We start from the raw sequence: 27198 nt of genomic DNA on the forward strand, positions 1-27198 counted from the left end.
CCCTTGCTCAGCAGGGAGTCTACTTCTCCCTCTGCCCCTCCCCCCTTCATGCTCTCCTCTCACTTCCTCAAATAAATAAAATATTTAAAAAAAATAACCTAGAACTCCATCATTCAGAAAAAAAAAATCACTGCCAACATTGAGATGGGTTTTACTTTGTTCTTGCTCCCTTCCACACACTTAACATATATTCTTAGCTCATTGGCCATCTTCAGACTTCAAAAGGTGATTTTTAGTCAAATAGTGTTTACATACCATAATCTATTTGGCCTATTTGGACAGTATAGGTCGTTTGCAATTTTTCACAAACACAAAAAAATCCTTAAATTCAGAAAGGTTTTCAGAAAAGAGGTGATTAGAGTTTTGGGGAAGTTGGCTAGAGAGATGGGGTGGGTGTGGCTGTTATGTTCAATGGAGGCTACAAGAAAAATTAGTCCAGGGGCTCCTCCTTTATGTGTGTTGGAGGTGTCTGTAGGCAGCTGCTCTGCATGGGCTAGGGACCCATCCTATCCAATGTATTGAAATTAAAGATGGTGAAATCTTCATCTGAAGGACTAGAAGATGGGCAGTGGGGTTCCTGCCCTCTGCCCTCTTGCCCTGTGAGAACAATAAATAGTTTGCTGTCCTTGCCTTGCACAGGTGTCTCTGAGCCGTTAGCCTGGAGGAGTAGTCCTCCCCCACTCCCCGCCCCCAACTCTATTTGTCTGAGCTCTGGGTTTGGGCAGTTGACAATTAGCCTGAGATAAAGAACGGTTGTGATCGGAGTACAGAAGTGGGAAACTGGGAGGCACATCTACGGAGTCAGGGGCGTTCCCAGCCCGGGGAGGCTTCCCAGTAGTGGTCGCAGAAAGGAATGGAGTGGGGAAATATACAGTCTTGATGGAGCGGGGGGGGGGGGGGGGGGGGGGGGCGGTGCGAGAGGCTGATCCCTAGATAGGCATGGGTCGATCCTGGAAGGCTGGGAATGGCAACGAAGAAAGAAGAGGAGGGCGTGGAGGAGGAGGAGAGCACACAGACGAAAGCCGGTGATGTAGGATTTACAAACGGAGGAGGCGTGGGCTGGTGACAGGAGGAGGGCCTGGAGCCGCAAGGCTGCCCGGAGCGTGCACGGGATTTAAAAGAGAAGCGTGATGGGAAGCTGACCGGCGAGAGCAGAGGTGGGGCACGGGAGGAGGGGCGCGGGTCCGGCCGGCAAGGGATGCAAGATGGGAGAATAGCGGCTGTGCACATTTGGCTGGCACTTGGCAGTCTTCTTCCTTTTTGATTCCCCTAATTTCCTCTTTTCGCTGAAGAAAGCGAGGTTCGGAAGGGCTAGGTGGCGGCGAAGGCGGGGGCCCCGGGGGGCGCGGGGCGAGGTGTGAGCCCTGCGTCGCGGGGGTGGGCGCGGGACGCCCGCGGGTGGGGGGCGGGAGCTCCGGGGGGGGCGGGCTCCGCCGGCACACGCCGCCCCTGGCAGGCGGCCTGAGCGCGCGCGAGGAGCCGCCGCCGCCGCCGCCGCCGCCGCCGCCGCTCGGGGTCGCCTTGAGCCCCAGATTTGCGAGCGCTCGGCTCGCATGGCAGCCGCCTCGGCGCCCGCCCCCGCGGCCGGCTAGGGGTGGCCCCGCGCCCGGCCCCTTGGCGGAGCCCGTCGGATCCCGCCCCGCTCTGCGTCCCGGGGCGCGCTGCCTCCCAGCCCGAGGTGAGGACCGCGAGGGCAGGGGCGCGCGGGGCTAGGGGCGTTCTGGGGACCCCAGGCCCCGCGCCGCGGCCGAGCCGAGGCGACGGAGATGGGAAGGGGACGTGGAGAGCAGGTCCGGGCGGGGGGGGGAGTCGAGGTGGGAGGCGGAGACTGCCCGCTGCCGGGAACCGGCCCCCGCGTCCCCTCCGCGCCCAAGGCCGCCTCCCGGCGCTGTCCCCATCCCCGCGCAGTCCGCCGTGCGGACTCCGTGCCCAGCCCGGCCCCTCCGGCGCCTGGACCTCGTTCCGCGCTGTCCATCCTTCGCCTCCTTCCCACAGAGCCGCTCCGGGCTCCTGTCCCCAGTCCCCTCGCCTGCCCAGCCTTCCCCGCCTCCGCCCCCCCGCCCCCACCTCCTGTCCCGACGCCCCTCTTCCCGGTCGACTCGTGTCCCTCGAACCGGAATCCGTGCCACCGTCTCCGGGTCCCGCCGCCTCCCAGCCCGTGCCGTCCCACAGGTGTCCGCACGTCCGGCCGTCCATCCGTCCTTCCCTCCTGAGGCCGGCGCTGACCATGCCCAGCGGCTGCCGCTGTCTACATCTCGTGTGCCTGTTGTGCATCCTGGGGGCACCGGTTCAGCCTGCGGGAGGTGAGCGCGCCCCCGGGCTCGGGTCGCGGCCCTGCCCCGCCATCCCTCGCTTGCGCGTTGACCTCTGCCGGCCAGAGACGGCACTGCAGCCTCCCGACCCGCGGGCTTGACCAGACCTAGAGAGCCCCTTCCCTTGCGAGGCGAGGCGAGGCGACGCGAGGCGAGGACTCTGTTCTGCCCCAGCCTGGAGCAGGGCCCAGCCAATTAGTGAGACCCCGCTCCTCCGAGCCCCGCATCTCAGGGAGCGGATCCCTGACTCGGTCTCACCCTTCCCACCTCAATCTCTTGCAGCCGATGACTGCAGCTCCCACTGTGACCTGGCCCACGGCTGCTGTGCGCCTGACGGCTCCTGCAGGTACCTCTGTCCAACACGTGCTACCAAAAACCCTTTGCTCACCATTTCCCAGCAGGTCCACACCCACATCCAGGTCAAGCCCCAGGGCAGAGTGTCCAGGGGCTTAAAACCCTACTGTTCACTCCTCATCCCCTCATGGCCACAGGGCAGGCTGGCTAGCCTCTCCCGGCCCCATTTCCCCTCTGCTTTGCCTCTCTTTTCTTCTTCTGGCTTATGCCTCTCCACTCCCTACTCCTTTACTCTCCCAAAGCTGATCCAGGAATTCTGAAACGTTCCTCCTCAAGATACCAGTAGAAAGACCTGAAGCTTGAGAGTTTGGAGATTGGGGGCCATGAGGAAAAGGAGAGATAAAAATATAAAGAGAATGGGTTTAGCCTGGGAAAGAAAGGCTACAGGAGGGTTGCTGGGGAGATGCACTTAGAAAGAGTATCTTTCTTGATGAATTTGAGTTAATTGACTCACTGGGGTGGGGGTTGGGCCAATTCTGTAGCACGAGAAAAGTATGTCTGAACATAAGGAAATGAGCTGACAAGGCAAGGTATTGGAGGAGGTGGCTATGTTTGAGACACCCTGAAATACTTCAGGTCTTTGTCCTGGAATGAGGATGGGAAGAGAGTCCTTATGACCTTTCAAGGTCACTCTTTTTAAACTGCTTCTGAGCACCTCAGACATGCCAGGAATGGTACTGGGGTTATTTACAAATGTCATCTTAATTTCTTCCTCAACCCAACCTAACCCAACCTATTACAGATGAGAACACTGAAGCCCAGAGAGGTTAGACAAAGCACAAACACAGGACTTGAAGGCTGGTGTCTCATGGTCTGACTCCATATGTATGTCCTATGACCCCATAGAGCCCTATACCTACCTGGGGCAGGCCTGGTCTCTCTTAGAGGTTCTCATATGTCCTTGTGTTTTCTAGAAGCTCTGGTCTTGCCTCTCCCATCTCCTCAGATCCTCCCACCCAGAGCTCTGCCCCTGTGCTTCTCCCCACCAGGTGTGATCCAGGCTGGGAAGGGCTGCACTGTGAGCGCTGCGTGAGAATGCCTGGCTGCCAGCATGGGACCTGTCACCAGCCCTGGCAGTGCATCTGTCATAGTGGCTGGGCAGGCAAGTTCTGTGACAAAGGTAGGGGAGCAGTGAGGGTAGCTTTTGGACTGGGGACCCCGTGTGTCTTGGGAGAACATCCATCGATAACATTTATCGAGCACCTATATTTAATATTAAGCACATATTTAAGAGCACTGTCTGGCTTAAACCCTCAAATACATGGTATTTTATCATTTTAGACTTTATACCAGTTGCCTAATTCAGTCAACATAATCCTATGAGGTGGGCAAGGCAGCTGCTAAAATGTACTCATTTTACCGATGAGGAAACTGAGACCCACAGATGAGATACAACTTGCCCAGTAGCTTTGAGACAGACAGATGATGCTGGGGCTAGGAGCCTCCTGACACCAATGCAGTGTTGTTTCCCCCCACTACACCACAGAAGCTCTGGGTGGGTTTGTAGTACAAGTCATGCCCACAGAGCTTCAGGTGGGGCCTGGGCAGGTCTGGGCACCCAGACCTCAGGCACCCAGAGCCTTCCCGGTCTCCTTTCCAGATGAGCACATCTGTACCACACAGAACCCCTGTCGGAATGGTGGCCAGTGTGTCTACGATGGGGGTGGCGAGTACCACTGTGTGTGTCCACCAAGTTTCCATGGACATGACTGCGAGCGCAAGTCTGGACCCTGTGAACAGGCAGGGTGAGTACTGGCCTGTGGGTGAGTGGGAGGTTAGGGGAGAAGTTGGTGATGGGAAAGAAAGCAGGACTATAGAGAGGGTGATGGCGAAGTATTAGGTCTGAGGGTCCAGGGAGCCAAAGTGTCCCTCGTCCAGGGTTTCTCAACTTTTTTGGTACCATTTGAACCGTTTCTCCAAAACCAAACTTGGAGTTGCTGAAGGTGTACCACATTAACATGTGACTGCTCTGGTTGAGAAGGTGGGTGTAGAGAGGTTAAGGACCTAGGACTCTGCTTGGCCCCTTGGAAAAGCTGGCACACAGCTCCCAGAAACGTTCCGCTCAGCAACTCTCTGCCTTGTTGTGAGTGAGCAAATGGGCTGCAGGGCTGGACTTGTCCTCATTTCTGCTGCAGGTCCAAGTGTCTCTGAGGATAATAATAGCACGCCTGCGTTGAGCCTTGCCTTGGGGCCAGGTCCTATGCTAACCGCTTGACATTGAATTAGCTCATTTAACCCTCACAATTTGGGGGGACTAGGGGACTAGTCTTATTCTCATTTTTAAAATGGAGGCATTGGAGGCTCAGAGAGAGGGACTCAAGGTGACTTAGCCAGAAAGGGGGTTGAAGGGTGGCGGCGGTCAGGATGCTGACCTGGGCTACCCTAACAGTGTGAGTTGGCCTTACTGACCTCTTTCCCTCCCACTGCAGCTCCCCATGCCGGAATGGTGGGCAATGCCAGGATGACCAGGGCTTTGCTCTCAACTTCACCTGCCGCTGCCTGGTAGGCTTTGTGGGTTCTCGCTGTGAGGTCAATGTAGACGACTGTCTGATGAGACCTTGTGCCAATGGCGCCACCTGCCTGGATGGCATAAACCGCTTCTCCTGCCTCTGCCCTGAGGGCTTTGCTGGTCGCTTCTGCACAGTCAACCTGGATGACTGTGCCAGCCGTCCGTGCCAGAGAGGGGCCCGCTGTCGGGACCGCGTCCATGACTTTGACTGTCTCTGCCCCAGCGGCTATGGTGGCAAGACCTGCGAGCTCATCTTACCTGTCTCAGAACCCGCCACCATAGTGGACATCCCCTTGGGGACCACCTCGGCTCTGGCAGTACCTGCCACAGGGCCTGTCCCCCACAGCGTGGGGGCGGGTCTGCTGCGCATCTCAGTGAAAGAGGTGGTGCGGAGGCAAGAGGCTGGGCTAGGTGTATCTAGCCTGGTGGCTGTGGTGGTCTTTGGGGCCCTCACCGCCGCCCTGGTCCTGTCCACAATGTTGCTGACCCTGAGGGCCCGGCGCCGGGGTGTATGCCCCCCCGGACCCTGTTGCTACCCTGCCCCACACTATGCCCCGGCATGCCAGGACCAGGAGTGTCAGGTTAGCATGCTGCCGGCAGGGCTCCCCCTGTCACCTGACCTGCCCCCTGAGCCTGGAAAGACCACAGCACTGTGATGGAGGTGGGGGCTCCCAGCCCCCCACCTTCACCTCCTCAGCTTCTCAGACTGGAATAGGCCTTCGTCGCCACCCCTCTCCTGGGGCACACACACTGAAGGACCTTAGCCACACACCAGAAATATTATTTTTTTAATACATAGACTGTAAAATGGAAATTTTATCAAATAAAACTATGAAAAGTGCACATGGGCTCCTCTGCCAGAAAATCTGCCTGAAGTCCCAGCTGTAAGAGGGCCAGAGCAGAGGCCTGGTTCTGGAGCCTCAGGACTCTGCCCCGCAAGAGAACAGGGGTTCCAGAGAAGACCTAGGGTCCCCTTTTCCCCTCTGGGAAGTGAGGGAGAGGTAGAGCCACAAAGGAGAATGTAAACAAGCAGCCAGCACCCCTGCAGCTGCTCAGGACTAGGTAAGACCGAGGGGAGACCCTGTAGGACGGTGGGAGGGCAGGCTCAGGACCCTCAGCGAGAGGACTGGGATCCCTGCTGGCTGCTCTGCAGCAGCTGCTGGAATAGCGAGTGGGGCTGGCTGCGCAGGGCAGCGGGGGAGTCCAGCTCCACGACCCTCCCTGCTTGCAGCACCAGTATACGGTCAGAGTTCAGGATCGTGTTGAGCCTGTGTGAGAGAAGGTGGTCAATGGGGGGACAGCGGACAAGGCCCTAGAGAAGAGAGCTGACTTGCTCTTCCCTCTTCTCCCCTGGACAGCACAGGTATGCCCCACAGGCTTTAGTGTCTGGCTTTGTGCTGGGGAAGACCGCAGATACCCTTGGACAGTGTGCTATAAAGAGCCTGGAGAACAAGGAGCTGAGATTCATGGGGGGTTAGAATCTCTAGAACCCAGACCCCTGGGGTCCCTGAAAGGAAGGGAGGCTCTGGGTTCATGTCACCATAGGCCTTGATTCAATTCTCACTCCAGACACTGGCACACCTGTGCGCAATGGTCAGCACTGTCTTGTTGGCAAAGCGTTTGCAAATGGTCTGCTGGAGCAGTTGGTCTGTCTTCTGGTCCACACTCGCCGTGGCCTCATCGATACACAAGATCTGGAACATGCGCAGTGGGTGGGGGGAGGGGAGGGAGGAAGCGGGTTAGCCTTGGCTCCCATCCAAGTACCAGCCCCCACCTCCGGGCCCAGACCAGCCAACCTACAGCTCCCCACCTCCAGCTCTAAAAGGAAAACTAACTTAGTCCCCCAAAACCTCTCCCCAACCCACTCCTTCACCCTGACTGCCCCCTGCCTTCTTCCTGGCTCTCTTTAATGTCCCTTCCTGTTGCCTCACCTTGGCATCCGTGAGGAGAGCCCTGGCCAGACACAGCAGCTGCCTCTGCCCCAGGGATAAGCTCCGGCCCCCCTCACCCAGCTCACCATCCAGGCCACCTGCAAGGCACAGCATCCTCAGCCCCAGGTCTCAGGCCTTTCCCTGCTCCCTCTGACTACCCTGCAGGGTAGGGCCTAGTACTCACCCAAGGACACGATCACCTCGCTCAGGTGGCACTGCTCCAGGGCCTGCCACAGGGCCCTGTCCTCATGCAGGCCCTGGGGATCCAGGTTTTCCCGAACAGTCCCACTAAACAGAAAGGGTTCCTGGGGGATGATAGCCAGCTGGGATCTGGGGGGGTGGTAAGAAGGCGACAGGACATGGGATCTAGACTGGAGATGTGGCCACTTCTGTTCCTAGCACAGTTTTTTAGTGGGGACTTCCAAGAAAGCTTGGGGGGAGGGGTAAGACCTGAACAAAATCCCCACTCTGCTCCCCAGCTGATCAGTCATGTACCTATTGTGCCAGTGCTACAGGGAGCATCAAAGATACCAAAGGTCTTGACCCTATCCTTAAGGAGCTTACATCTCACTAAGGCACAAAATATGGAGAAACACTGAGAACAGGAGTGGGCTAAGCTGTGTGGGCCCAACTCTAGCAGCTACTGGGCAGCAGTGGCAAGGAATGACCAGAACATGAATGGGGAGGGGACACTTCAAGGTCAGAAGTGGGCCTGGAATCAAGTCCTGAGGAGCTATATGTTTGAGCCATAAGGTAAGGCTGCCACAGGTGAGAAGAGAAGGCAGGAAGACCAGGGCCAGGGCTTGGGATCAGTCATGGGCTTTAGGACAGAGCTGCCCTACCTAGTGCATGGCACAGAACTCAGCAAAAATGATACTAGATCACTTTTGAAATTAAAAAAAAAAAAACAACCCTAGATGTGGGGATGGGGAGATGATTAGCTCCAGAAAAGGCCAAATGTGGCTGGGGGCAACCGACCCAGGTCTTGAGCTGTCCCAAGCACTGTCTGCCAAGCCTCAGGGCTGAGGACATCAGTATGGGGCACTGCCCCTGGAAGACTGGTTCAGGAGGCAGTGACTGGTGGTCTCGAATGGAGGCTATGTGCCAGAAAGTATAAGGCAAAGCTGGAAAGGCGGTCCTGGGTCAGACTGCAGACCTTGAGACCACAGCTATGAGTTTGAACTTCGGTACTAGGATCTCGCTGTCCTCACCTGCTTGTCCTGTCCTGTGTCCTGCCACTGACTGGCCCTGGCTGCCCCGGGTTGATATAAAGCATTCCTAGCTGGACATTCCCCCATGTCCCAGTAGCCTGGTGTCCCTCTTCTTCCTCCCCCAGACCTGAGTTCAGCCAGCTCCAGCTGGCTGGTGTCCACACCGTCCAGCAGCACTCTCCCCGAACTAGGTTCCAGCAGCCGGAAGAGCACCAACAACAGGGAAGACTTGCCAGAGCCTGTGCGGCCCACGATGCCCAACTTCTCTCCAGGCTGCACACGGAAAGTCACCCCATCCAGGGCATTTGGCAGCCCCGGCCGGTATACCAGCACCACATCCTGGAACTCCACACTCCCCTGGGTCAGCCAGCCAACGCCCAGCTGGTGAGGTCCATGGGTGGGAGAGAGACAGAGATGGGTAAGGTGGAAGAAATGAGGAGGAGATGCAATGGGGAGTGGGAAGAGGGGAAAATAGGAGAAAGGGTTGGCACAAGAGGAAAGGGCATGGGCAGCAGAGGTGAGGCCCTCTGGATGGACACAAGGATGAGAGACACACCGTGAAGAATGCGACATCACACAGTGACATGAGAGGGGCTGAGAAAAACAGTGAGGACCAAAAGGAAAGGAATGAGGGGAGGCGGGACTGTCAGGAGGGTCCCCCAGGGTTCCAGTGCCCAGGCCCAGGGCAGGGATTGCAGGCCTACCCTTGGCAGCTGGCCCTGGGGCTCTTGGGGCAGGTCACAGGAGTACTCCTCGAGGCGCTCGACGCTTACCAGCATGGTTTCTGTCTGCGTGAAGCTGCTCACCAGGCCAGAGAGCAGGCCCGTCAGGGACAGAGCATAAGACAGTGACAGGCCCACCAGTCCTGGAGGGGAAGAGCACAAGCCGCTAGCGGATGGACACTAGGATACATGTGGGAGAAGAGCTAGGGCAGGAGGGAGAATTGAAGGCTCTGGACTGTGGCACGTAAAAGAAGCCTGCCGAAGGCAGCCTGGGTGGCTCAGCAGTTTAGCGCCTGCCTTCGGCCCAGGGTGTGATCCTGGAGACCTGGGATCGAGTCCCACAACAGGCTCCCTGCGTGGAGCCTGCTCCCTCTGGCTGAGTCTCTGCCTCTCTGTCTCTCTGTTTCTCATGAATAAGTAAATAAAATCTTAAAAAAAAAAAAAAAAAAAGCCTGTAGAGAAGCAGGAAGATGCTGGGACCCAGATGGGGTCCACAGGAGGTGAGCCACAAAGGAGTGAGGTGGGCCTGGATAGGCTTCGGGGGAAGACAATGGAAGATGGGCCTGGCAGTGTCAGTAATGGGGCAGAGCAGGGAAGGGGTGAAGGTCAGAATGCTTGTTTTAGTCCCAGACCCACCACCACCTGGGCAAGTCTCTCCCTGGGACTCAGTTTCCTCAACTCTAAAATGGGAGTGATGACAATGACAACACATCCTCACAGGACCCCAGGGTGGGAGATGAAATGCTGGGGGGGACAATGCAGAGAGGGAGGTCTGGGATGCTTCTGAGTTGAGAGTGAGGCTCCCGGGGTGGCACCTGGGTTGGTGAGGCCCTGCTGGTGCTGCACCAGGGCGATGCCCGCGATAGCACTGACCACTGTGGCTCCCATGAGCTGCAGCCGAATGTCTAGCCACTGCATCGTGGCACTGGCGGCAAATTGGCACCTCTGGTTTAGCTCCAGGAGTCTCTGGTTCTCCTCCTCAAACCTGGGGGAGGCCAGGAGGGATGAGAGGCCACTCCCTTGTTGCAGTGATCCCACCAGACTCCTTCCCCGCAGAACGCAGCAACTTTTTCGGAGCTGACCTACATACCCACAGGCCTCTCCTCGGGGGTACAGAGGGACCATTGTTCTGCCCCCTATCCCCCATCCCTTTTTCTGCACTCACCCACCCTTCCTTTCTCAGGAGACCTGGGGCCTGCCCCCATGTGCCCTTCTTTTCAGGGGTCCTTCTCACCTCCCTCAGCTTCTCCTCCCCACTGGCTGTGGCCAGAGGCAGATTCCACGCACCTGGAGGTGGCCCCTGCGGCCCGGAGCACAGGGAGGCCAGCCAAGGTGTCAGCCAGGTGGGTGTAGAGAGGTGACAGGGTGAGGCTGCTCAGGCGCCGCAGCTCCCGGGAGGAGGCCCTGTAGTGGCGCTGCACGCGGTAGTAGAGGACGCTCAGCGCGGGCAGCAGCAATAGCAGCCAGGGCAGGCCCGAGCCCAGCACTGCCAAGAGGCCCAGCAGGCCCGCCGCATTGGCCAGCAGGATGTTGAGGGTGAAGGGCAGGCTGTCATCTGCACAGGCCACGTCGGAGGAGAAGCGGTTTAGAACCCGGCCGGCTGGTGTGGAGTCGAAGAAAGTCACTGGCGCCTGGGAGAGGGGTTGTGGTTGGGCAAGGGCAGGGCCTGGCAGCAGAGGGGCTGGGGACAGCCCTGCGGGGGAGGTGGGGTGGGGAGAAAGGCCCAAAGTAGAAAAGAGGAAAGGAGGAAAGTGTCCCCAGAGTTTGGGGGCAGAGAGGAAGGGGCTGGTGGAGCTTGGAGGGAGACCCTCTCAGGGTGGGAAAAGTAGAGACTCTCCCAGCCAGTGGTGACCCTGAGAGGCCATGCTGGCCATTCCTCTACCTCTGTGCTAGACATGCCAACTCCCCTTTGCAGGGCAGGAGCCAGTCTCTTTCCAGAAGAAGAGGACTTTAGGCTCATGAGTAAGATTTAGTTAGAGGTCAAGAGGAACATCCTGATCGCCCGTGGCTGGACAGCAGTCTAAGTCAGTATGAGCTCATAGCTCAGCACTCAGGCTCTGGAATCAGACTGCTGGGATTCTGGCCCTGCCATTTGCTGGATAGGAGGCCCCGGGCAAAGAGCTTAATCTCTCTCTCCTTTTTAAAGGTTTTATTTATTTATTCATGAGAGACACACAGAGAGAGGCAGAGACACAGGCAATGGGAGAAGCAGGCTCCCTGCAGGGGGCCTGATAAGGGACTTGATCCTGGGACCCCGGGATCACGACCCGAGCCAGAGGCAGACCTGAGCCAGAGGCAGACCTGAGCCAGAGGCAGACGACCTGAGCCAGAGGCAGACGTTCAACCACTGAGCTACCCAGGCGTCCCAAGGAGCTTAATCTCTTAAAGGCCCCTGTTCCTCATCTCAAAAGCAGGGATAATAACAGAACTGCAGCTCTCAGGGCTGCTGGTAGGATCGAAAGCACCTGTACAGCAGTCAGATGCTGAGCACAGTCTGCCTGGCAGAGAGTGAGTGCTCAGCAGTCTCTAGCTGTTTATTTTATTTTTAAAGATTTATTTATTTATTTATTCAGAGAGAGAGAGAGAGAGAGGGGGCAGAGACACAGGCAGAGGGAGAAGCAGGCTCCATGCAGGGAGCCCGACGTGGGACTCGATCCCGGGTCTCCAGGATCATACCCTGGGCTGCAGGTGGTGCCAAACCACTGTGCCACAGGGGCTGCCCAGTCTCTAGCTGTTTAGATGGCTACTGGGTGGGCCATCTCAGAGACAGCCTGTCCCTTTCTTCACCTTCTCCATCCCCCAGCTCTCTGCCTTTACTTGAGGAATAATCCCCTTAGGGCAGGGGACTAGGGCAAAGGACTTCTGGAAGCACCTCCTAATGCCAATTTATAAGAAACGAATTCCTTCACAGCCCAAAGAGGCCGTGGTCCTGGAGGAGAGGCAGAACCGTGGGTGGTTACTCCCTGACAGGCAACAGGAATACCTATATAGGACTGGGTTCCCAGCCCAACTCTCCACAGAACTAGCCTTACCCAGGTCACTTACGCTCTCATTGCCTCAGGTTCCTTATCTGTAAAATGGGGATAACAGAGTGGGGGGGGGGGAGTAAAATAAAATAAAATAAAATAGGGATAACAGTACCTACCTCACAGGGTTATTACAAGACCTTGATAAGATAACGGTCAAGAGGGTGCCTGGCTGGCTCAGTTGGTGAGGCACAATCAAGGTTCTTGATCTTAGGGTTGTGAGTTCGAGCCCCATACACAGTGTAGAGATTACTTAAAAAAATTTTTTTTAAAGGATAACAGACAAGGGCAGCCCCAGTGGCGCAGCGGTTTAGCACTGCCTGCAGCCCAGGGGGTGATCCTGGAGACCCAGGATCGAGTCCCACATCAGGCTCTCTGCGTGGAGCCTGCTTCTCCCTCTGCCTGTGTCTCTGCCTCTTTCTCTCTGTGTGTCTCTCTCATGAATAAATAAATAAAATCTTTTAAAAAAGGATAACAGACAAGAAAAGGGCTTTATAAGAACAACAACAAGGGGCGTCCCGGGTAGCTCAGCGGTTTAGCGCTGCCTTCAGACCAGGGCCTGATCCTGGAGACCCAGGATCGAGTCCCATGTCAGGCTCCCTGCATGGAGCCTGCTTCTCCCTCTGCCTGTGTCTCTGCCTCTCTCTCTGTGTCTCTCATGAATAAATAAAATCTTAAAAAAAAAAAAGAACAACAACATGACTAATAATAATTGCTGATTGAGTATTTAGTATGTTCCAGGCACTATCCTAAGCACTTTCCATGTACTAATTAATTTAATCCTCATAATAAGCCTATAGGGTCAGCAACAGACTAAATATGTACACAACAACAGGGATGGATCTTAAAAACACAGCCCTAAATAAAAATTGTAAGAAATAGAATGCCAGGGGTGCCTGAGTGGTTCAGTTGTTTAAGTGTCTGCCTTTGGCTTGGGCTCTGATCTCAGAGTCCTGAGATGATACCTACTAAGAATGGTTGCTTTATCAAGGAAAGAAGGGGAAACAGAATAGGGTACATAGATAAAAGGGAATGGGTAAATAAGTAAAATAAAAAAGGGAACTTATGATCTAAGGGGTGTCCCATGCCCCACAAATAAGAGGTGACTAATTCAGGCCTCTGCACTTGAAGTCCAAAACAGGAGTAACTCAGGAAGATTCTCTTCTCCCAATTTTACAGGTTAGAAAGCTACCAGCTTAAGTAACTGGGTTTGAACTCAGAGAGCTGCTCTGCTCTCAGCCTCCCCAGGTCTCAAGCTGCCAAGTGCTGCACACACCTGTGAGGGCTGTCTTCTCCTGAGGACTAGGAGGTAGGATGGGGCACCTGATGGAGCCCAAGTACTGAGAGGGCTCCCCCATGCCACCCCACCCTCCTATCCCCTCACCATAAGGACTCGACACAGCAGGCGGCGATGTAGGGTGGCGGCCGCTTGGAGGGTGCCTGCTGCAAAGAGCACTGCCCGGAGAAAGGTGCAGAGGGAGTTGACACCAGCAATGGTTGCGTATACGGTGAGGTAGAAACGGATGTCTGAGGAGCCATTGGAGGCAGTTTTTGGCAGTGGGAACACTGAGGTGCTAGGTGGTGAGGAGGGGGCTGTGGGTAACCAAAAGAAGGGCCCCTCAGGGGTCCCTTCCCCTCCCCCACGCCAGCTCTCCCCACCAGAAGACACACACCTGGAACATCAGCCCCTACCCCCACCCCCACCCCCGCAACCCCTCTGGGAGCCCCAAGCCTGCTCTAGCTCCAGCCACTCACTAGAGGTTTCCGGAGGAGAAGAGGAGCAGCTGGGCAGAGAGGAGCCCTGTGGATCCCGGGTTGGTGGGGGCTGGCATCTCCTGGGAGTTATTCTTGTTTGCCTTCAGCTGGGATATCCAGTGGGAGAGCCACCAGTCAGCAGCGTTCCTTGTGCCTGGGTGGGGAAAGGGAGGGAAAAGCTGTGACTCATCCCTTTTTTCCATTCAAACACCCCCTTAACCTTCTGCCCTTAACCCCCATCCCTGGCCCTCCCCACCTTCCTACTATCCCATGTCCTCCCCAGTGTGCACTCCTTCCCTGGGCCCATCACCCATCAGCTCTGAGGAGTGGATGATCTGGAATTTGCAGAGGGGAAGCAAGCTGTGGGGGCAGACCAGAAGATGGCTATGGTGTACACCCCTCTGGTCCCTGGGACTCTCAGAACTGGGGGTGTGTATCTTGTCCCAGCTGCTGTCCATGACTGGGGAAGCTCAGGGCTTTGTAATGATCAGTTGGAGGTGATGGCTATGATGGGGACCTAGGACTGGGGCAGGATGAGGGGCTCTGGGGTTTACTCCCACCTTGCATGAGGAGCAAGGAGAGGAGGATGGCTAGGGCCAGGCCCAGGCCCACAGCCCTCAAGTATGCTCGGTACACGTGCAAGGCCACGGCACCCTCCTTCTTGCTTTCTTCCTGCAGCACATGGCCACATGTTTTCTCCTCCACTTCCAGCCTCTCCTTTGTTTTCTCCAGGTTCCCGACTGACTGCACTGCAGCTGTGAGGATGGGCAAGGAGGGCAGGGTGTGGATTAAGTTTGCAGGAAGACAGTTAAACTTCAGTGTTTCAGATGGGCAGGGGAGCTTTGAGGAAAATGTATCTCTATAGTGAAGTGGTGGAGGGCAAGCCCTTTCCTCAGCCCTGAGCCACACCTGAATCAGCCTCTTGTCCCTCCTCAGCCCAGGCTTTGGGGACAGCTTGTACCAACGGCAGGATCTCAGAGGGAGGCCCTGGAAGGTAGCAAGGAAATCATCAGGGGGCTCCTGCGTATATACTATATACTCTGCCTTCCTCAATGAGTGTGCCAATCCACCTCCTATTCTTTGTGGACCCCTTCCCTGACTCTCACTAGCAGGGCCCTGCCCTGGACCCCTAGACTCTGAAGAGGACTCTCCCTCTGTGCCTGTAGTCCAGCCAGCTCAGACACATGTTCACTCCAGGAGAGTCATAGCCATCCATGAGCACTCTGTCCAGAGTCACCTCTTGTTACTGCAGAGCTTTCTCCTCAGGCTTCACAAAATTTCTAACAGTCTGGTGGAGCCTGATTTCCTCCTGTTTCTCTCTCAGTGAACTTCCCTGGTCATGTCCCTCTGGATAATAATCCATCAGAGGTGGGGTTTTGTTAATATTTGTTTGTATTTTTAATAAAAAGATCGTTCTAAACCTGACTGTTGTCTCTTCTCTAAGGACGTCAGTGTTCCTGGAGATCTTGGTCCTCTGTGTTCCCAAAGTACCCAGTCACACAGCCCAAGTTCCAAATCCACTGGCTCCCACCCTGGCGGCCCATATTACCAGCCCGGAGAAGGCGCCCGGCCTCCATCAGCAGCACCAAATCTGCCTTCTCCAGGTACTCGGTGCGGTGGGTACAGAGTAGCCTTGTAGTGTGGCTCAGCACTCCCAGGATGCACCTATGCAGAAGGTGGCTGGCCACGTCTGCGTCCACAGCAGCCAGAGGGTCATCGAGGAGATAGAGCTCCTTTTCCTAAAAGAGGTGGGGACATCATGGGTACCAAGTCCTGGGTCCTTTGGTCAGAACCCAGACCTCTCCTAGGACACGATCTTGAGGCCGTCAGAGAAGACAGTTGCGAAGAACTCTGGGGGCTGCCCCGAGAGCAGTGGCAAAGCAGGTGAGACTTGAGGGTAAACTTCCCTCCAGTCAAGCAAGGCCAGTGCTTAGCGCTTCAAGTCACATAATTTTTTTTAAAGGATCTTTAATTCTGCCTTCAATCTGCAAAAGGGGCATGGGGTGGCAAAGGGATAAACATCTCAAGAACATGAAGGGAGAGAGAAAAAGAAACTAGATTCTGATGAAAATATCCCCGTTCCCCACTCCCTCCAAGGACCTCCTCATCTTTAATTCACCTGGTAGATAGCGCGAGCAAGGGCAATCCGGGCCCGCTGTCCCCCGCTGAGGGTCACACCCTTCTCCCCCACCTCTGTCTGGTCTCCAGCAGGCAAAATCTGGTAGGAAAGGCCTCCTAGCATTGGTCAATGGGCTCCCCAATACCTTCTACTCCATCCCTTTGCAGGGAAGAGGTAGAGGGCATCAAGAGAGCCAGGGAGCTTAGGGAGAGTAGACTTGAATTTGGGGTGATCAAGCAACAGGGTTAATCCGTAATTCTGACAATCCAATCCCTATGACAACCTTATGGAGTTGGTATTATTTCTCTTTCACAGAGGAAACCAAAATTCAGAGTAACTACCTTGCCCTCAGGTGGTTCTACAGCTAGTAAGCAGCAGGACATGAATGTAGATTCTTAGCCACCCTGTCACACTCACTACCTTTTTATTTTTTATTTTTTTTAAGATTTTATTTATTCATGAAAGACACACAGAAAGAGAAGCAGAGACATAGGCAGAGGGAGAAGCAAGCTCCACGCAGGGAGCCTGACGAGGGGCTCGATCCCAGATCCTAAGATCACGCCCTGAGCCAAAGGCAGATGCTCAACCGCTGAGCCACCCAGGCATCCCTACCCTGCCTTTTTTTTTTTTTTTCCTACCCTGCCTTTTTAAGAGCAAGGGGAACGATGGGCAAATTCAATGTGGAAGCTTTCATAGATTTTTACACAAAAATGTACCCCAAGCCTTCATGGGGCCTCAGGAGTGGTCTCCTTAGCTAAGGGGGGCCCATTACAGTGGAAGCACCTGTGGTCTATCAGACAGTGAGTCCCCCTGAAGGAAAAGCTTTATAATTTACCACTTAGTGCCTAGAACCGTTCCCAGTACCCGACAGGCATTTGAAAAATGTCTGATGTAGAAACAAATGATTCATGGGCATGGGATACCCCATAGCCAAAGTAAAGGTCCCCTTTTCCAGGGAAGTTCCACATTTACCTGGACAGAGTAGTAGTGATGACAATCCTGCTAGGGACATGGGGATTGAGTGGGGAAGTCATGGGTGAGATCTGGAATCTCATCCTCCTAAATTCAGTACTCTGGATTGTAGGGGATCTATTGGACTTGCCTCTAGTAACCCTAAATCTCTTAAGCCTCCCCAGGGGAAGGTGTAGGAGAAGCTCTTTTATTTTTATTTTTTTTAAGATTTTATTTATTCATAAGGGACACACACAGAGAGAGAGAGAGAGAGAGAGAGAGAGAGTGAGAGAGGGAGAAACATAGGCAGGAGAAGCATGCCAGGAGCCGGATGTGGGACTCAATCCCAGGACTCCAGGATTAAGCCCTGAGCTGAAGTCAGGTGCTAAACTGCTGAGCCACCCAGGCATCCCAAGCCTCTTGAACCAGAACCACCAGCCAAACCTACATAGAGCTAAAGCCTCAGAGGGAACCCTAGCCTAGAGGCTGCTATGTGGAACCCCCCCACCACTACTGTCCCTTTGGGTCCTACTTGGAAGGGGGAACTACACACTGGATGCTCTAGGAGGACCAAACCTGACAGCCAGTCTCAGGTTAATGGTGCCTTAGCAGAAGCAACTTCTTCCCAGAGAAGCAAATCTCTGACTTGAGGTGTCAGGGACATGGGGAAGAAGGCAGTCAGGAGGTCTTAGGGCTTGGGCACTCACATGGAGGTCATCAGTAAGGGCGCAGGCCTCGATCACTTCTTTGTAGAGTTGGGCATCAAATGTTTTCCCAAAGAGAATGTTGTCTCGGATGGTGGCAAACTGGATCCAGGGTTCCTGGGTGGCCAGGCCAAAGCCTTTGGACAGCCCCCACACTGCCACCCGCCCACGCAGCCTGCAGAGAGCAGCATGAGGGGGCCAGCCCTCGACTAGGTCCCTCTATAACCAGCCCCCTGCCTCCCAGAAGCCTCTCCAGACTGCTGTCTTCTACATCGGGTCCCCTTTCATGTCACATGGGTCTCTGGATTGGTAGCCACTGGGGTCGAGGGGACCTAATGAGGCTGGAGGCTCAATCTGGATTGGGAAGGGAAGCAATTGCTCTTTGGCTATAGCCAAGTGGTGGTCAGATCTGGATGTGCTCAGAGAAGAGGATGGCCACCACCCTGCTCCCATTCATTCTCACTGTAAAATAAGAAGGCCCTCCTTTATCCCTCTGCTCCTCTCTAGATCCCTCCCTGCGTAACCACATTTTCTGAAAGATGAACTGATGCAGGATATTTCCATTTATTTCTTTACTCACTATTATGGCACTGATAATACTCTGATATGAAGCTTATGATAACTCACTTTGACTGCCTTCCCCTTTCTAGACTAAAACTCTCCCAAGAAAGGGACAAGGTCTTGTTCGTCTCTGACTCTCAGTATCCTGGGACCCTATAAAGGCATCCACCACAGGGCAGGGGCTAGGCAAGTGTTTGCTGCAGGTCAAAGCTGAGGACAGGGGACACTAGAGGTTACTCACCTGTGGAGCTCCCCAGCAACGGCGGCCAGCAGCGAGCTCTTCCCACAGCCCACCTTCCCCACGATGCCCACCAAGACACCCTGCAAGGAAGCCAGACAGTAAGCATCAGGTCTTCCTCCTGAGGCCCTGAGCTGCCAATCATTCCACGGAGGCTTCTGTTTAGGCCCGTTTGTCTGTGAAGAAAGAATTCTCCAGTCCATAGGCTGAGCTGTGCCTCACCGAGTAGGAGGTTCATATAGGAACTATAGAAGTACAGTGCTTACTTTCCACTTAGAGGAGTGATCAGTTTCACTGATCTGCATGAAAGGCCCCTGGAGAGGCACCAGAGAGAATGGAGGAAACTGCCTAGAATTTCCAAGGAAAGGTCAAAGCAGGGAGCCTGGAAAGAGAAGGGAGGGAGGGACTCCAGGCTTTGGGGCCTGGATGCTGGGCTACTTAAGTTCACCTGTGGCTAGACTTCTGCTATGTCGGGGCAAAAGGCAGTGGTGCTTTGCACAGGTGCCCATTTCTGTTATTTGCAGTTTCAAATTTTCTGTTCTCCCTTCATTTCTTAGTTGTAACATACATCCATGGAGCTATCTTCCTGTACAAAAAGGAAAGAAAAATCCCTTTTCTAGAAACAGATAGTGCTCTCAGGAGCTCTGTCTGTGGTGCCCCCACTCTATCAGCCAGGATTGACCCATCTCTGGGTGGGTGCCAGAGTGAGTTGAGACCCTTCCCTGAGAATTTTCCCTTTTTCTGGCTGTAGCTGTTAAGTGGGAGGTCTCTATGCAGTCACCTTTTATGCTCAGTGGAGAGCAGGTCCACTGAAAGAGAAGCATGAGGCAGATACAGAGAAAAGCAGACAGAGGGAGAGTTCTAGGAGTTGAGTCCTGGTTCTGGGTGGCTGCTGAGATCCAGCTGTATGCATGCCTTTGGATTCTGTAATTCATCTCTATAACCTTATTATAAACTCTTGTTTGCTTAAGCTAGCTCCAGTGGGTTTCTATGACTTATATCCAAAAAAAGCCCCAACTGACAACATTAGTAAAATTCCTTTGAAAAATTCCAGCCTTGTCTTGCCTGAACTAAGAAAAAAAAAAAAAAAAATACAGCCCATGCCAGAAATGTGAGCCAAATGTGGTAGAGACTAGAGAATGCTGGGTTGAGCTGTGGGGCAAAGGGTTGGACAGGGGTCAAGGGAGAGGGAAAATTCAGGACGGGGGTGGGGTGTGTGTAGAGGAACAGGAGTCCTGTCCTGCCAGGAATATTCTTTCAAGTGTTTCTTTGACGATGTATGCATGCAGTGGTGTGAGTCACAGGGTGTGATTTCTTTTCAGCAGGCTAAATAGAGGATTATCTACCCCATTTGCAAAATCCTTCTCAGAAGAGGCTACAGGGCCTCTCCCCTGGTCCCTGACCTGGGGCAGATGCTGAATAAGCTCTGGGGTCTATTCTGAGTTTGCTGGCTCCGCAGGAACAATGGAGAGACAGACGTACTTGTTGGCCTGGACTAGGTGGATATAGCTGTCTAGAGACCAGGGACAGAGTAGAGGACTCTGAGAAAGCTATGCTAGTGGGATGATGCTCAGAGAGGAGTGTAGAACCTGCTCACCAGAGCTCCTCCGTTCCTTCCCTTGGTGCTTTGAGATGCAGGCCATCTAGCTATGACTGGCTCCATGCATGTTTATCTGTCACTGAGTCTTTATCCCTCATTCATCCAGGGACTCCCCTAGATTGTCTATCCAACAACAAACCTTCTTCACTTCGAGGTGATTGATGAAGATCTCCTGGCTGGTTCCAACTGGGTCCCAGGAGAACAGGGCTTCATGGAGCTCCAACGCTGTAGATGGCTCTGTGGGGGGATCTGAATAGGGAATAAAATACTCAACTTGGACTGCTAAGGCACAACCTACCTACTTGGAGAGGGTAAACCAGGAACATGTCATTGGCTTGCCTGTCCTGTATCTACTGGCCCAGGGCTAATTCAGCCTTAGTCTTGGTCTGAAGATTCTTCCCCAGGAAATGTCCACTTGCTCTGCCTGGATTCTGCTGCCTCTGGCCCTTCTTGCTGGCACCTATGTACAGCGTCCTAGGGGCTATTGTTCCCTCCTCACCCTGTGCCAGGCTCTTCCTTCTAGCTTCCCATTACCTGGGCTATAGTAGACTTGGGGGCTGTGGCTGGGAAGGTCAAGGAAACGCTGGATCCGGTCCAAGGACACTTTGGCCTCCAGGAGGCCATTGATCACCCAAGGGAAGTTGTTGAGGGGAAGAATGAGCAAGCGCACCAGTGCCAATGCCGTGAACACCTAAGTAGGGCAGAAGGGGGATGAAGTATCACCTGAAGCCCAGGAGCTATCTGAAGGCAGACAGGGGTGTAAAAGGAAGAACAGGGCAGCAGCAGAACTGAGGGGTGGCTGGAAAATCCTTGGGTGGCAAAGGTAGCCATCTCAGAATCTTAGAAATTCCAGATGTTCCTCCAGAGATCCAGGTAGCACCTCAATAACACACAGGCCTGGGGCATTCTGAAACTTTCTCAGAATTTCTAAGTACATTGTCTGGCCCTGGCTAGAGCCAGCACTGGATCATGGATTTTTTCCCCCCCAAAGTAATTAGAATGAGGATAAGGGAACCTAACATGGAGCCTGGGGCTAATATCAAAGAGGATGGAAGAGAGGGGGAAAAAAAAGGAATTCCTTCACAGAGCAAAGGGTGATATATTTGGGGCCCTAGAAAGTTCGGAGAACTCCCCCTCAGTTGGAAAAGGTTAAGGTAGCCAGATATCCTCCTTCCCAGCAGCCCCAAGGGCCTGAGGCTACGTCTTAACTCCATCACAGCCTGGGCTGTCACCTCTCTACACTTTCCTACAGCCATCCCCTCTTCTGGGACTCACCTTGGTAGCAGTGAGCTGGTGCCCCATGAGGACATAGGTGATGAAGATGACAATGGAGATGACAACCGGCAGGGCAGCCCACAGGTACACACAGGCTGCATCCAGGTATTTGATGACTCTGAGCCGCCCCAGTTCTTGAGCCCGGCAGGCCTCTACCCGGGCCCCCAGTGCCTGCTCCCACCCGAAGAACTTGATGACCCGAACGCCACTCAGCAGCTCTGTCATGAGCTGAGGAGGGAGACAAGAAAGTAGAGTGAAGTGGAAACCCTGCTCACAGGTGTCCACTCTCCTCCACCCAGAAGTTACTGGGAGAGAAAGAGTACTAGGCTCCTAGATACCCTGTACTGCCCTAGCACTGGTCTCCTTCCTCACCTCAGCTCTTTCTGAAGAAATACCACCCTCAAATAAATCCCTTTCAGGGGGATCCCTGGGTGGCTCAGCGGTTTAGTGCCTGCCTTTGGCCCAGGGCGCGATCCTGGAGTCCCGGGATCGAGTCCAACATCAGGCTCCTGGCATGGAGCCTGCTTCTCCCTCCTCCTGTGTCTCTGCCTCCCTCTCTCTCTATGTCTATCATAAATCAATCAATCTTAAAAAAAAAAAATCCCTTTCAGTCCTGAGTTGTTTCTCCTGCCAATCTTTTTACTTTTCCTCTGTGTGTGTGCTCTAGAGTGGAGAATAAGTCAGAGCTGGAGTCCCTTCACCTTCCTACTCCCTAGGTAGAAAGTACTGAGGCGCTACCACACTGGCCTAAAACCTCTCCTTCCATAAGAGGAAGGACTAAGAACTACTTCTCAAGGCCAGAACAGAGGGCTTTAGGAGCCAGTCGCCAGTCTGGCCCATGGCTTGGGTGGTACAGGAACTATTTCTGTAGGAGCGTACAGGTATAGGAGGCCCACACCACAGCCCAGGGTCAGACAAGCCAACGAGTCTAGGCAAGGTGGGCAGGGGCTAGAGAAACTCCTTGGATCCAAACATTCACACATCCCCAGTCTGCAAGCCAGGGAGGCACTGGGAGCTTCCCGGATGGCGCTAGAGACCTAGTCTGTAGCTGTCATGGGTAGGAGAAAAGGGCCTGGGCTATGAAGGACCTTCCTCCTATTAGCGCTCTGAGCTATTCCCATAAGAGGCTGACAACTATGCTGTGCGGACCTCCAGGCCTGCCATCCTCCTGTCACTGCAGAACCCAGACACTCAACACCCAGAGCCGGCCCAGGCAGAGCACTGGCCTACTCCCTTCCCCTCAGCCCATCCCTTAGAAGTAGCTGGGGGCTCTCCTAGACCTCTCCACTCCACCTGTGGGCTATGAGATGGTCTCTGCCCTAGATGAAGAGGTAGAGGACTTGGGTCCTGGCACTCATACTAAAAGCCCATTTAGTTCCAGACAGGCTACTTCCTACCTTCTCAGTTTGCTGCTTTCAGCTGCATGAGCTAATAACTGCAGTGCTACTAACAGGCCACTTTTATTTACTGCTTACTTTGTGACTGGCCCCATACCCAGAGTCACCTCATACGATCCTCACAACCACCCTCTGAAGCAAGCTATTACGGTCATTATTCAGATGAAGAAATAGAGGCCCAAAGAGGTTAAGTGACTCGTTTGAGGTGATTAAACTAGTAAGTGGTAGAGTTGGGATACGAACTCATGCCTTTCTCCAGTTGGAGCTCTTAACTTCTAGAGTATGCCCTCACCCTCAGGCACTGTGCATGGGAGGACCTGGGGACCAGGTGGGTGGGTCCTCAGCTCCAAATTGCTGAGGGACCCTAAGCAGCCCTCACCTTAACCCTTGCATCCTTGTGCTGTAGCATCTCCTGGTTGCTGGCCATGATGCGCGTGGCAATCACTTTGTTGACAGGGACCAGAAGCAGGGCCAGGATCAGACCACCCACGAAGGCCACACCCACCTGCTGGTGCAGCAGATAGAGGGTAATGGCCAGCTGCAGGGGCAGGCCCCAGGCTTCATGGAAGCTCCCAGCAAAGTTGAGCAGCCGCTCAGAGTCGGTGCCCAGTAGGTTCAAGGCCTCCCCGGCAGGAGGGCGTCTGGGTCCCAGCTGTAAAGCCTTTCGGTACAGAATATTCAGCACAGCCCCCCGTGCCTGAAGTGTCACCTTCCGTATCTCATACCCATACTGATTCTGTAGCACAGCACCCAGGACGGCCCCACCAGCTAGCCCCAGGGCATACAGTAGTCCATTGCTTAGTGGTTCCTGCCCCTCCTCCAGGAAGCCCACCAGGAGGGAAAGCAGCAAGGGCCCTGAGAATCCCAGCATGGTCCCCACCAGCTTCAGGAGTCCAAGTGCCAGGTAGTGCCGACCAAAGGCCTTATACAGGGCTTTCCACAGCCGGACCCCTTCCTGCCAATGTGCCTGGAAGATACGAGCCAGGTAAGCTGGGTGCAGTCTGCGTGGAAGGTGGCAAGTGTCCTGAGGCTGCCGGAGCTCTCCACGGGCCCCTCGGGCCAGCAAGGGTGTCAGCCAGGCATAGGAAAAGCGTGACAGCCAACTTTCTCCATCTTCAGCTACCTCAGACTCCTGTCCTTGAGACAGGAGGAGCTCCTGGGCCCAGGGCCCCCGTGATGCCCCAGGAACCGCCCAGCCCAATCCATAGGCCAAGAGCGCAGCCAGCTGCAGGATGAGAAGACATAGGCGGGATAGGGGTCCTGGGAGAAGCGGGGGCAGAAGTGTGCCTCGCTGGCAGTGCCACAGCAGAGTCAGCACTAGGGCTGGGGCTGGCAGGAAGGCAGCCAGAGCCAAGGCCAATGGTCCCCGGGAGTGGCCATGAGGGGAATGAGCCAACGCCCACAAGGCCAGGCAGTGGCTGATCCAGGCCACAGCTGCCACACCCCCTGCCAGCACTTCTAGCCCTATGGGTCCTGGGCCTGCCCCTGGTGGCAAAGTCACTGGAAGGAGGTCTAGTAATGGAAAGATGAAGAGCAGGAAGGAGGCTGTGAGTCGGAGGCGCCAGCCGGGACTGCAGTACAGGATATACTCTGGATTCCTAGGGACGGGGGGACAAAAGAAAGGGAGGCACATAGTGGCTGATTGAGGGCCAGACACATCACTAATAACTCACCTAGAGGCAATCAGCTCCTTTCCTGCCTTTTACACCTTATCTGTATCTCGCTTTACCCTGAAATACCAGGGGTTTTTCCCAGGAAGTCTTCCTGGCACAACCTAATCTGTTTTCCAATCTACCCATACCATTTCTGATCATTCTTTTGCCACAAACTAACAATTCTTAGTTAAGGATGTATGAAACGTGCAGTGCCTGGGTGGCTCAGTTGGTTAAGTGTCGGCCTTCAGCTCAGGTCATGATCCCAGGGTCCTGGGATCAAGCCCCACATCGGGCTCCCTGCTCGGCCAGGAGCCTGCTTCTCCCTCTCCCTCTGCCCTTCCCTTGCTTGTGCTCTCTCTCTCTCACTTTCTCTCTATCAAATAAGTAAATAAAAAAAAATTTTAAATGATGTATGGAATGTGAAGACTAATTAGGAAAAAAAATCCTAAATTTTCATACAGATAACAACCAAGAAATGAATATTCACTTTTATAAAAATATCTACCTAAAATAATCCTTAAACTCACCTGAAACACTACTAGATGAATAAAGACTTGATTTATATATGGCTTCTACACTCGATTACAATAGCCTAAATTTTACAAAGCCTCAGAATATTCTACTCTCTGACTTTCCAATGGTTCTAGAAGGTGGTATAGGTCATATTTGTGACTCCACTTGCTGAACAAAACGTCTTTTTTAGTTTTGTCTCTATCTTCTTGGCAAGCCAAAAACATTTTTAGTCAACAAAAGGGTGATCTGCCTACGTTAAAAATTAAGTACATTATACCTGCAGCAGTGCATATGAGAATGTCTTGGGGGTTTACATAATGAGAGGACTAAATCTATTGTTCCTTTTATTGGCAGGGCTGGGTTACTGAAAAAGTTTAATCCTAGATTAGAATGCTTTGGATTTCCTCTAAAAAGTCCAGTTAATCGCAGTAATATGGAGCAGTTTATACTGGAATAAAAGTCAACCTTTAAGAATTCTTTAAGATGTAAGGACAAAACACTGGGCTCTTGGAGGCCCCAAATTGGCCATCAGTCAGTCTTAAGCCCATGAGTAAGGTCTCCTTCCCTCTCTGCACTTCATTTTTCTCATCAGTATGGTGAGCAGTGAAGAGTCTGGACCGAAAGCCCTCTACAGTCCTTTCTTGTCTGAGATTCTGGATCTAACCCTTTTCAGCAATGTACAAAAACTCTTAAAAGTGAAATGCAAAAACCATAATTTCTATTGATTATATGATGGTCTTTCTTGCCTGCTCAAAGACTGAGTTCTTGAAGCACTGTGTCTATTTTTAATAGAAAGTCCTCTGAGCAGGCTTTGGATGTCTGTGCTAACTGACTAACCCTCTCTAGACTTCTGCCTCATTCTATGTAAAAGACAAACCAGGATTCCTCCCAGACCAACAGATCCCAAGCTTCTCCTCCTCAAGGAAGGGATTCATCAGCCCCCTGATTCATCTGGGATAAGGACACATTCCATCTATCAGACTAGGGATCCCAAAAGGCAGACAGTAGACTTCTCTCCTGCTTTGTCAATAGCCAGAGTGAGAGTAACTTTAGACATATCTAGCCATACAGAAATAAATACAAAACCAAGGTAAGTTTGGCACATTACGGCTCCAAACCCAGGAAGATTAAGGTTTTGATTTTGCTCTTCTCTTCTACCTACTGCTTCCTCTCCATCTGGGTAGATATGCTTCTCTATTCTAGGGAATACTGAGTTCTCATGGATGGAAGGGGTGAGAAACTGGTCCTACAACTTCAACACAAGCTACCTTTATTGGCTAAAAACATTGTTCGCCCAGTTTTGCGTTCAATTCATGACACGTTGCTGCAAAGTGCTAATGCTAGATTTTATTCTATTTTTGCCCTACTCCACAGACCTCACTATTCTGATTACACTCCCGCGGAGATGTGGGTTTCAGGAGAGGTCTGCAAGCACACATGGACAGATGCGTTGCACCGGTTTCTACCCACCTCGGAGTGCCCCAGTGGCAGGCACTGAGCACGGCGAGGAGCGCATGGGGCAGGGCGCTGAGCACCAGCTGGGTGAAGCAGTGGCCGGTGGTGTCCCCCTCCCACACCGGGAGCGGGTGCAACACACTGGTGTCGCACAGCTGGGCCAGGAACCGCTCCATGGTCGCTGCACCTGCGAGGAGAGCCGGGGGTGGCGGCAGGCAAGGATCCTCCCAGGTAGGGGGGAATCCGTGTTTCCAACGGCGAGGTCCAGGCAGGCAGCCGACACCCAGCGGGACAGAGTGGGGACGCGCACCCGGAAGCCGGGGTGCCGTCAGCGGGCCGGGACAGCCGGGTCTCCCCGCCTCCAACCCCGCCCCCGAACCGGGACCGCCCCTCGCTGCGGCCCGGAGGCCAGACCCCACCCACTCTCGCGTTACCTCAAAGGGAAGTGGTTCGGCTTCCAAGAGCCGGCAGATTTCGGGAGCGGTCGCCCGGGCCGGCCTCGCTTGTTCCCCCGTCCCTTGTGTCTCCGACCCCAGAGATCCGGGACGTCTAACCTGAAGGTGATGCTCACCCGCGGATCCCGAGATCCCGAGCACTGGTGAATGCAAAAGACCCTGGCGCTGTGTCAGGGTGCTAGCCCGGCCCGCTTGGCGCCCTGTGCGGGCGGGACGACCTCTCCGGCGCCGCTCGCCCCGCCCACTCGCCGGGCTTCTGCGCGCGTGCGCACTTCTCTCCGTGCCCGCGGTGTCTGGGAGCCGACGCGCCGTGGCGGTCTGTCTCGGCCTTCAGCGGGCTTATAGTGCCTTATTTGCATGGGACGGATGTCAGCCCTAGTGCAACGTCATTTATACCCTCTCAGGTAGAGTCCTCGCTCCCATCTGTCTCCTGTTTACTAGCAGGCACATGCATT

The 27198-nt window shown here is 54.2% G+C and overlaps 2 protein-coding genes across 8 annotated transcripts; one reads left to right on the forward strand and one right to left on the reverse strand.

Moving 5' to 3' along the window:
• Window positions 1-1077: 1077 nt before the first annotated feature.
• DLK2 (delta like non-canonical Notch ligand 2) lies at window positions 1078-5945 on the forward strand. Of its 3 annotated transcripts, none has more exons than XM_041765530.1 (6): window positions 1078-1157; window positions 2173-2303; window positions 2595-2658; window positions 3656-3786; window positions 4267-4411; window positions 5096-5945. In XM_041765530.1, exons 2-6 carry the CDS (start codon window positions 2228-2230, stop codon window positions 5829-5831), a joined length of 1152 nt encoding a protein of 383 aa, XP_041621464.1. In that variant the 5' UTR covers window positions 1078-1157; window positions 2173-2227; the 3' UTR covers window positions 5832-5945. The 3 variants fall into 3 exon arrangements, with proteins under 3 accessions (XP_041621464.1, XP_041621484.1, XP_041621474.1); XM_041765550.1 differs by lacking the exon at window positions 1078-1157 and adding an exon at window positions 1623-1678 and having other exon boundaries at window positions 2156-2303; XM_041765540.1 differs by lacking the exon at window positions 1078-1157 and adding an exon at window positions 1663-1678.
• Window positions 5946-5950: 5 nt separating this feature from the next.
• On the reverse strand, window positions 5951-26998 carry ABCC10 (ATP binding cassette subfamily C member 10). 5 transcript variants are annotated; one of them, XM_041765516.1, is made up of 22 exons: window positions 26723-26998; window positions 26304-26475; window positions 23045-24263; window positions 21269-21496; window positions 20528-20684; window positions 20133-20242; window positions 18397-18476; window positions 17598-17769; window positions 15940-16038; window positions 15370-15559; window positions 14730-14807; window positions 14381-14575; window positions 13821-13974; window positions 13450-13520; window positions 10327-10594; window positions 9855-10024; window positions 9022-9182; window positions 8445-8698; window positions 7291-7436; window positions 7107-7204; window positions 6757-6869; window positions 5951-6443 (listed from the first exon to the last, which is right to left on the reverse strand). In XM_041765516.1, the coding sequence occupies exons 2-22, from the start codon at window positions 26462-26464 to the stop codon at window positions 6290-6292; spliced, it is 4278 nt and encodes a 1425-aa protein (XP_041621450.1). In that variant the 5' UTR covers window positions 26465-26475; window positions 26723-26998; the 3' UTR covers window positions 5951-6289. The 5 variants fall into 5 exon arrangements, with proteins under 5 accessions (XP_041621450.1, XP_041621414.1, XP_041621420.1 ...); XM_041765480.1 differs by having other exon boundaries at window positions 10327-10670; window positions 13450-13639; XM_041765486.1 differs by having other exon boundaries at window positions 10327-10670; window positions 13450-13639; window positions 26860-26994.
• Window positions 26999-27198: the final 200 nt, after the last annotated feature.

The sequence above is a fragment of the Vulpes lagopus genome, chromosome 1 (assembly GCF_018345385.1).
Source record: "Vulpes lagopus strain Blue_001 chromosome 1, ASM1834538v1, whole genome shotgun sequence".
In the NCBI taxonomy this organism is placed as follows: domain Eukaryota; kingdom Metazoa; phylum Chordata; class Mammalia; order Carnivora; family Canidae; genus Vulpes; species Vulpes lagopus.

Coding starts and splice junctions, on each gene's coding strand:
- DLK2 (XM_041765530.1), top strand. CDS start 2,228: ATGCCCAGCGGCTGCCGCTGTCTACATCTCGTGTGCCTGTTGTGCATC. Junction 2,659..3,655: donor GCGCCTGACGGCTCCTGCAG/GTACCTCTGTCC, acceptor TCTCCCCACCAG/GTGTGATCCAGGCTGGGAAG. Junction 4,412..5,095: donor GGACCCTGTGAACAGGCAGG/GTGAGTACTGGC, acceptor CTCCCACTGCAG/CTCCCCATGCCGGAATGGTG.
- ABCC10 (XM_041765480.1), bottom strand. CDS start 26,464: ATGGAGCGGTTCCTGGCCCAGCTGTGCGACACCAGTGTGTTGCACCCG. Junction 17,770..18,396: donor GTTGCTGGGGAGCTCCACAG/GTGAGTAACCTC, acceptor TGCTCTCTGCAG/GCTGCGTGGGCGGGTGGCAG. Junction 6,870..7,106: donor CTCTCCTCACGGATGCCAAG/GTGAGGCAACAG, acceptor CGCATGTTCCAG/ATCTTGTGTATCGATGAGGC.